This window comes from Musa acuminata, chromosome BXJ1-11, assembly GCF_036884655.1.
Source record: "Musa acuminata AAA Group cultivar baxijiao chromosome BXJ1-11, Cavendish_Baxijiao_AAA, whole genome shotgun sequence".
Classification (NCBI taxonomy): domain Eukaryota; kingdom Viridiplantae; phylum Streptophyta; class Magnoliopsida; order Zingiberales; family Musaceae; genus Musa; species Musa acuminata.
Window position 1 is genome coordinate 1,153,047 of NC_088337.1, and position 8,291 is coordinate 1,161,337.

The 8,291-nt window shown below is 42.3% G+C and overlaps 2 protein-coding genes across 7 annotated transcripts; one reads left to right on the forward strand and one right to left on the reverse strand.

Annotated features, from left to right (window-relative positions):
• The first annotated feature begins 158 nt into the window (after positions 1 to 158).
• Positions 159 to 4,447, forward strand: LOC103970142 (glyceraldehyde-3-phosphate dehydrogenase B, chloroplastic-like). Its single transcript, XM_009383802.3, has 9 exons — positions 159 to 644; positions 742 to 855; positions 1,562 to 1,723; positions 1,855 to 2,022; positions 2,105 to 2,265; positions 2,380 to 2,441; positions 2,557 to 2,606; positions 3,495 to 3,901; positions 4,172 to 4,447. The coding sequence occupies exons 1-9, from the start codon at positions 546 to 548 to the stop codon at positions 4,305 to 4,307; spliced, it is 1,359 nt and encodes a 452-aa protein (XP_009382077.2). The 5' UTR covers positions 159 to 545; the 3' UTR covers positions 4,308 to 4,447.
• Positions 4,448 to 5,710: 1,263 nt separating this feature from the next.
• LOC135596763 (transcription factor bHLH111-like) lies at positions 5,711 to 8,291 on the reverse strand. Of its 6 annotated transcripts, none has more exons than XM_065088887.1 (7): positions 7,818 to 8,286; positions 7,084 to 7,693; positions 6,873 to 6,992; positions 6,705 to 6,770; positions 6,556 to 6,621; positions 6,197 to 6,235; positions 5,711 to 6,112 (listed from the first exon to the last, which is right to left on the reverse strand). In XM_065088887.1, the coding sequence occupies exons 1-7, from the start codon at positions 8,117 to 8,119 to the stop codon at positions 5,942 to 5,944; spliced, it is 1,374 nt and encodes a 457-aa protein (XP_064944959.1). In that variant the 5' UTR covers positions 8,120 to 8,286; the 3' UTR covers positions 5,711 to 5,941. The 6 variants fall into 6 exon arrangements, 4 of the variants coding, with proteins under 4 accessions (XP_064944959.1, XP_064944961.1, XP_064944958.1 ...); XM_065088889.1 differs by having other exon boundaries at positions 7,096 to 7,693; positions 7,818 to 8,282; XM_065088886.1 differs by having other exon boundaries at positions 6,705 to 6,776; positions 7,818 to 8,278.

Consider the following 8,291-nt stretch of genomic DNA (forward strand, 5'->3'; position numbering starts at 1 on the left):
AAATTCGCGAGCACATAAACAAATGGGCTTCGAGGCGGCCCAATTGCAGCACAATGGCCTTCACCTGTGTGGGCTTTGGCATTCGCAATAACAAAGCCCTAGAAATTGCCATCGGCTACCGCAGCGCCCACGCCCAGATTCTTCCCCCTTCCCCTCTGCTGCCATGCGATCCAGAGGCCACACCGCCCCACCACCGCCTTCGAATCGGGTCGACCCTGTTTTCGTCGGATGGGCCGTTACTCCTCCGAAGCTGGGCCCTTGACATTGAAGGGCAAGATCCGGTCGATAAGAGGTGTGCTGGTGGTGTCAACGGCATGGACATGAGCTCGGCTACCACGGAATTGAAGGCTGAGAAATGTGTGGTTCCTCGCTCGAGAATTGATCTCCGTATCTCCAACAGAGTGCCTTTTGGAGCCACACATACGCTGCCCAACCACACTTCACTTTGGAGACCACACAGAAAATGAGTGATGCCGATGGCTCGTTAAGGCACTGGACATGTATTAGTTTGCCATTAAGAATCCTTCTGCTCTTTAGTTGCAGCAATGGCCAGCCATGCAGCTCTTGCCTCCTCAAGGATTCCATCCAACACCTGGTTCCACTCCAAGGCCGCCCATTCTCACCCCACCTCATGCTTTAGCAAGGTCTCTCTCTATTTTTCACTATTACTAGCAGCAGCAGTGGTAGTAGTACCAGTTTCCTCGGAATTATCTTGTGTTAAATTTAAGTTCATGTATGTAGAGGCTAGAGGTTGCTGAATTCTCGGGTTTGAGATCAAGCGCATGCGTCACCTTTGCAACAAACGGCAGAGATGCATCCTTTACTGATGTGTTAGCTGCCCAGTTGTCTACCGAGGTGTGTCATTTGACGAGGCTTAGCTGCTGTGTTCTTACTATTTTAAAAAGGGAAGATTTTTAGTCTTGCTCTGTATAGTTGTGCAAATAATTCTGTCGTATACAAAGAATTTATTGAATTGTTCATTTGATCCTGAAAATAATTGATGCATGTCATTGATTTGATACTTGTAATTACCAAAATGATTTCTTGAAATCCTTACCTTATGCTTAGTTCCACTTTACCTGAAAAACCAATAGAATGGAAATTATTTGGAGTTTTTTTTCACTTTTTTCTTTTGCAACAGGCTATCCAATAGTATTTTGATTTGTTCAAATTAGGGTTTATAGGCCTAAATAAACCAATGTTGTCTGATCAGTATAAACATGTAACTCAAATTTTGCGATTAGTTAATGTCCTGTGATCATCATCCATGAGATCCTAAAATATAGAATTATGAATCTACTGAGATTAGTTAATGTCCTGTGATTATGTTTTTCAATTTGTTTCTTTGTGCTTTTTAAGGAATTGTTTTTTCTTTGTGGTTCTTAAGAAATCGTTTGTTTCTTTTTATGTTTTCCAGGAATAAGTTAGTTTCTGTAAATTATTTGCGGAAAAAAGAGAAGGAAAATTGGAACCTGTTATTACATGGAACCACGATATTGCTTCCTTTGCATGCATGACCGTGTCAAATGATGCTCATAACCTTGGTTGTAAATTGCTTCAGACCGCTAGAGCTGTTCTCGTCAAGGGAGAGACCGTCGCAAAGCTGAAAGTTGCAATCAATGGCTTTGGAAGGATTGGTCGGAACTTCCTCCGCTGCTGGCACGGCCGAAATGACTCCCCACTCGAAGTCGTGGTTGTCAATGACAGCGGTGGTGTTAAGAATGTACGACATGTCTCATCGTCTTTTCCTGTACTGTAATGTCTCATTATTACTGATCTAAAGTCTGCAGCAACATAGTTATTTATACTATATTAATGGTTAATAAGAGTATGTTACATGATCTTTTCATGCAGGCATCTCATCTTCTCAAATATGACTCCATTCTTGGGACCTTTAAAGCTGATGTGAAGATTGTAGACAATGAAACAATCAGTGTAGACGGAAAGCCTATCAAGGTCGTCTCCAATCGTGACCCTCTGCAGTTGCCATGGGCTGCACTAGGAATAGACATTGTTATCGAGGTATATTTTTCAGAGTTTTATTGTTGCAATACATTTTTTCTAGAGATTCCAAGGTTATTAACTTGTTAGTTCACCAGAACAGGGGACAGGAGTCTTTGTTGATGGCCCAGGAGCTGGAAAACATATACAGGCCGGTGCTAAGAAGGTTATCATCACGGCACCAGCGAAAGGAGCTGATATCCCAACATATGTGGTTGGTGTAAATGAAGGCGACTATACCCATGAGGTGTCAAATATAGTAAGGTATGTGGTCTGTTCTGCTCTCTTGCTGTTCCTAACAAACACAATAAATTTTTCTTTCATAATTCCTCCATATATATCATGCATGAATTTTATCGGTTATTTTCCTACTTACAGCAATGCATCTTGCACGACAAATTGCCTAGCTCCTTTTGTGAAGGTCATGGATGAAGAGTTTGGTAACCATTGCTTGTGTTTGCTTTGAAACCGTCTTTCTGGTTATCTTCATTAACAAAGAAGATATAAGCGCAATATAATAATACTTGTAATTTCTTGTTTTTGCATTTTTTGAAGGCATTGTGAAGGGAACCATGACAACAACTCATTCTTACACGGGCGACCAGGTTTGCTTTCTTTATACATATATAATCAACAGAAATCAATCATTTATGCAAAATCCGGATACTAAAATATAGTAACATATTACTAGATAAATTTCATGGCTTGCTCAACTTGGATGCTTCAGAATATATCTTTTCTCATGACTAGATCATCTCAAGATTCTGAATTAAAAATGTATGTTTATGTAGGAAAAAATTAAGATCAGAAAGATGAAACAAAGCAACATATATGAATGATACCAAGCTACCTGGTTAGGCTTTTGAATTCTTAAGGAGAAAACTTGGCTTATGATAACAGACAGAAGATAAATGAAATTTGGTATGACATGACTCAAAACTCAACTTGTTCCTTGGTAATGTTATATGACAAATGCAGTAGTCATCATGTGAACCACAATTTACAGTCTTCCATTCTTACAACTTTTGTCATCGTTTTTGTTGCATGCTTCATGTAATCTGTTGCCTCCCTCTAATCCTTGGCCAGTATCCATTTTTGTTTTCTTGTTGATACTCACCCTCTCGAGCTATTATGCTCTTCTCTTCACCTATTGTCAGTTTCTCCTGAATTCAAGATCGATGCAGATGCAGAGTTCTTTTGTTTAACCCAGTGGAGCTTAAGTTTCTTGTTAGGTGTTCTACCATGGGTCCTTTTAGCAGCTTGAACAGAGTCTCGATCTTCACTATTTCCTTTGGGACATTAAATATTTCCAAGACTATTTCTACTGCAACCGTAGAGTTAATGGCATAACAAGTTATAAAACCTTTTGCATGTAATAGCAACAAAAGTGTTCATTCCATGAAAGTGTGAATTTGTACAGCTTAACTGTTTATTCACGGATCGATCGGGTGGAATACTATTACATGCATGCTAATATTTTATTGTCACCACAGAGGTTGTTGGATGCATCGCACCGTGACTTGAGACGTGCAAGAGCTGCAGCACTTAACATCGTCCCGACAAGCACCGGAGCAGCAAAAGCTGTATCACTGGTGCTGCCTCAACTGAAAGGAAAGTTAAATGGGATTGCTCTCCGAGTGCCAACACCCAATGTCTCAGTTGTGGACTTGGTCGTGAATGTGGAGAAGAAAGGAATGACAGCTGAAGACGTTAACAATGCATTCAGGAAGGCTGCTAATGGACCATTGAAGGGTGTCTTGGCAGTGTGTGATGTTCCTTTAGTGTCTGTGGACTTCCGATGCTCTGACGATTCTTCCACTATCGATTCCTCACTGACTATGGTTATGGGTGATGATATGGTCAAGGTGGTCGCTTGGTATGACAACGAATGGGGATACAGGTGAGAATTAAAATTGCTGTTTGGAAAAGCTCATTTGACACTACTTCTGTTTGGCCATAACCATATCTTAGAATTATGAGGGGTTACCTTTTTTTTCGGATTGCTTTTGAATTAAAAAGTGCTTCTCTGTACAAAGCATTTTGGATTAAAAATTAGGCAAAAACTCGAGCATTATGGATGAAATGTTTGAAAGAACTCGAGTGACACTGGAAAACATTCTCATCGATTATGATTCGAAGCGCACTGATTCTTTTCCATCTTTTTGTGCAGCCAACGGGTTGTTGATTTGGCACATCTAGTGGCGAGCAAGTGGCCAGGCATTCCTGCACAAGGAAGTGGAGATCCTCTGGAAGACTTCTGCCAGACGAACCCAGAGACCAAGGAATGCAAAGTTTATGAATTTTGATGGGCATTACGATTCTTACAAGCATATGATTGCCTTGGGGCTGTCTGTGGTTGATCTGTTTTTGCCCAAACAAGTATTCTTATTGTCTGACAATCCAAATGATATATTCAAAATAATTGAATGATCCGAGCAAATTTAGATGTTTTTGATCCTTTCAACCCCATACTGTTTGATGCTTGTTCTCTATGTGCGTTTTGGTTAGATGACAGTGTTCTTTGCGTGCTTCTATACGGCTCGTTCTGCTAAATTAGCTCAATGGATTCATGATAATGTACTGGGAAAATAAAGTTGCTCAAAATTAATATATAAGTCAACTTCTTGAATGTGCTACTAATCCCAAAAATTATCAAGTTTATAGGAGTTTATGAACCAAGGATTGGTGGAAATTGTATAAATATATATATATACATTTGAATTAAGCATTAGGAGTCTTATTTGAAATCCAAAATCATGATATGCTTTAATGCCATAAATTGTGAAGATCCTTCGTAACATACTTCATAATCTAATAATAATAATAATCATCATCATCATCGTCATTGATTTATCTATCATTCTCTCTCTCTCTCTCTCTCTCTCTCCACAATGTGGTCTGTGTTCAGGCCCGACGTGGAGCAAGGCTTCCCTGCTGAGGCGAGCTTGGAGGACCAGCTCGCCTCTTGTGACGCGGAGTGCCGCAGTCCCGGAGAACAGCTCGTCGCCACTGGCAAGACTCTGCAACGGACGCGAAGCGGTCCGTCTTGGAAATGGGTTCGTCTTCTAGTATTTGTTCATATACAAAGGTTATTTCTGTTTATATCCCCCATTAAAACGCAGGTACGTACCAGACAAGCCCTATCTCGTTCCTTCGATTGCAACCACGAATCCAATTCTTTTTCTTCTTTGGTTCTCTTTCTTGCTTCTTTCTCTGTTGTATTCAGCTCTCCCGTACGTACACCACTTCTTGCTAATATTTGCGACCGTGCTTCAACCAAGCAATCCAGTCCCCGTAGATAGAGAGAGATCAAGGAAACTGGATCATGGCTCGTGCGAATATAAATCTTCAATTTCAATGCTATAATCTTCTGCATGTTTAGATTTTTTTTGGATCTGTCATTCCTTAATCACTCTTGTTATTTTTCCAACACTTGTTGCTATCTGTTTGGGTTTGGGAGTAGTGTAAATAAGCACCTTTAATAGTACTAAACTGTTTAGTGATCTCTCTCTGTCTGTATTTATATTGAGAAGAAAAGGTTGCATATATTCAACCCAAAGTTATGATATTTTATTTTAATATATTTGTAATTTTTTAAAGTTTTTGCAGCCTAAAATGCCTCCTGAGGGAGAATGGAGGGTTCCATACAATGTCAGAATCAGGTTGGCCTACAGCAAATAGAAATTCCAGAGAGCATGAAGTCTGCAAATTCCACAAACTTACCACAAGAATTCTCATGATAAGCTTATTTTGTTCATAATGCAAGAATGCTGCAAGTACACATCATATTATAGTCGCAAACTGGATTGACAGGATACAGATCTCTCAATCTTCTACGGCCATCAAAAACCTACCCAATTTATTGTCAGAATTGGTGGTTTACCAGCAACCTCTTCTCCTGTAGTTAAACACAGAGTTAATGCAGAGCTTCTCCATGCGCTTATCTATACAAACAGCTTCTGTATGTTGGCATCCAGTAATCTGGTCTTATATTGTCTCTGTGGACTTGAGGGATGGAAGAAACAGGAACCAAGCAAAGCCCTCTACTCCTTAGATCATGTTTTGCTTCGGCCTTGTCCTTCCTCTGCAATTCTCCCCATGAATTGTGATCCTGAAATGAGCAGATAGAAATATGAGGTAGTAGCACCTTGGCCTCTGTAAAGAAAGAGTAAAGAACTATCTCTGCTATGCGTACCTTACTGGCACTTGACTTCAGGTACGGGTCGCTTAGCAACTGCATGAGTCGGACAAGCGTTTTCATCAGTTACACAGTCGAATGCATAGAGCGAACAGCATCTTTAATTCTCATTTCAGGGATGATCTAATTTTCTATACAGTGACTAAATGGTAGCATGAACTCTGTAGATATTGGGGTACTGCTGATTAATAATATCGAGGTTGAGTAAGTCTTCAGTGTTTTCTCCACTGTCATCTTCCAATATCTTCATCCCTTAAATCTTTTACTTTTGGGGAGGCTACTAAGTCATCTCTCTAATCAAATAAAACTGAGGCAGCAAGTTGTAAGCATTAACGAGTTTTGTGGTGTTTGTTTACCTGTACTTGATCCTGTAAACTTCTGATGCACTTGACAGTTTCCATTAGCACAGATGCTTGATCTGTCTGACAAATTCACGAAGAACTTGGGATGAGATGACAACATGCATTTATGTGAGACTGTGAATGATTCTCGTGTAATTGTTTACCTTCCCAAATGGTGACACAAGCTGTTGGAGAGCACTGATTTTTTCTGCAACCTTTACCTTGGGCACCTGCGGCTGATCCAACAACACTATTGTTATCAGAAGAAGAAGAAGAAGAAGAAGAAACAACATGGGATGACATCTCTATTGGTTTTTGCTACTGGCAGCTACCTTATCAGATGAAACCATCGAGCTGTCGTACTTGGACTTCTTGAGGACTGTCTCTGAAGTGTCTTCAGACCTTTTATTCTTCCCTTCAGTTGTTCCGCTGCCCCTACCATTTCCTCTCATCTGCAGTAAGTTGTGAACGAGAAGATTTATCGTTCAGTGTATGTAAGTAAACATGAGAGAAAGAGAAAGGAAAGCATATATTTGTTCTTACTGATGAACATACATATCCTTCCTTGCTTCCATCACACAGATCTGAGCCCTTTGCATGAGGCTTTGAAGCTCGTGAATTGCTATGGCAGGACAACGGAACCTCTGCCATTCCACTGCAGAAGGTCATCTGGTATCTGGTGCTACCAGGACTGTGCGACCTGGGAAAGAATGGTGTGGCAGCTCCGGTTTCCTGATCGCAAGACGGAGCATAGCTTGTGCTGATCTCCCCCACAATTCCATGGCTCGGATATGATGGTGATATTGGAATCTCATGCTTGACGACATCGGAGGCCACGTAGTTAGCCATCGGAGGGCAGATATAGGCGTCGCATGGACCGGCATGTGGATTGGGAGGAGCAATAGACCAGTTGCTGACCAGATCTGACAGGTTACTCGTCGCTCCTTCCGGCTCCATGATGCTTCCGTCGTAGCGATTTAGATGCTTCTCCAACCAGTTGAAGGAGGAAGGATGTGATTCCCAGTTGGCGTAGCTTCTCTTTGAGTCATCGCATGCAGGTTCGAGCAACTCCCTCCTTGAACTCAGCACCTCAACAAAGCTTCCTCCATCGTCTTGTCCACTGCGCGCGGCCTCTCCAGCATTTTCCACGTTTCTGAGACACCCAAATCTAACCTTTAGTGCTGCATCCGTGCATGGTGCGGAACTTTTGATCCCAAGCTCAAAGAAGAAGATGGTCAAAAAGAACAATTATGCACGACATCTTCAACCAGACTTACAGTAGAACTTGATTCCATATGTGGTGGTTCTCCACCGGCTCTCCCGAGAGATCAGCAGACGATGAGTCGATGCTGAGGGCGGAGTGGCTGGAGGCGTTAGTGAAGGAGGTGGCGTTGGAGATGGACATGTCGGCTTCGTCGTACGTCGATGCCAGGTCGGGGCGGCGGTCCGGCGGCGGTAAGTACCGGGTCACGGTGCTCCAAGAGAAGGGGTTGGCGTTGAACTCCCACCAGCTGTGGGCGGCCGTCGACGAGCTTGCGACCGAGACCTCGGGTCCTTCTTGAGCCATGGCGGCGTGCATGGCGGGGGGAGCGTTAGAGGAGAGGAGAGGGTTCCCTTCGGGTGTCGTTGGAGGCTTGTGGGTTTATAGGCAAGATCACGGCCGCGGTGGCGTGACGTCAGCTTGTGGGCATTGGAAATAGTCGTGGTGGAGATCAGAGATGGGGTGGGGTGGGATGGGAGATGGAGGATGG

What these genes read in the sequence shown, in the direction of transcription:
- LOC103970142 (XM_009383802.3), top strand. Translation starts at nt 546, where the DNA reads ATGGCCAGCCATGCAGCTCTTGCCTCCTCAAGGATTCCATCCAACACC. An exon ending in GAGGTGTCAAATATAGTAAG is followed by an intron (nt 2,266 to 2,379) that starts GTATGTGGTCTG and finishes TCCTACTTACAG; the next exon opens with CAATGCATCTTGCACGACAA. An exon ending in ATTCTTACACGGGCGACCAG is followed by an intron (nt 2,607 to 3,494) that starts GTTTGCTTTCTT and finishes TTGTCACCACAG; the next exon opens with AGGTTGTTGGATGCATCGCA.
- LOC135596763 (XM_065088886.1), bottom strand. Translation starts at nt 8,119, where the DNA reads ATGCACGCCGCCATGGCTCAAGAAGGACCCGAGGTCTCGGTCGCAAGC. An exon ending in AAGGATATGTATGTTCATCA is followed by an intron (nt 6,993 to 7,083) that starts GTAAGAACAAAT and finishes AACTTACTGCAG; the next exon opens with ATGAGAGGAAATGGTAGGGG. An exon ending in CGATGGTTTCATCTGATAAG is followed by an intron (nt 6,777 to 6,872) that starts GTAGCTGCCAGT and finishes TTGTTGGATCAG; the next exon opens with CCGCAGGTGCCCAAGGTAAA.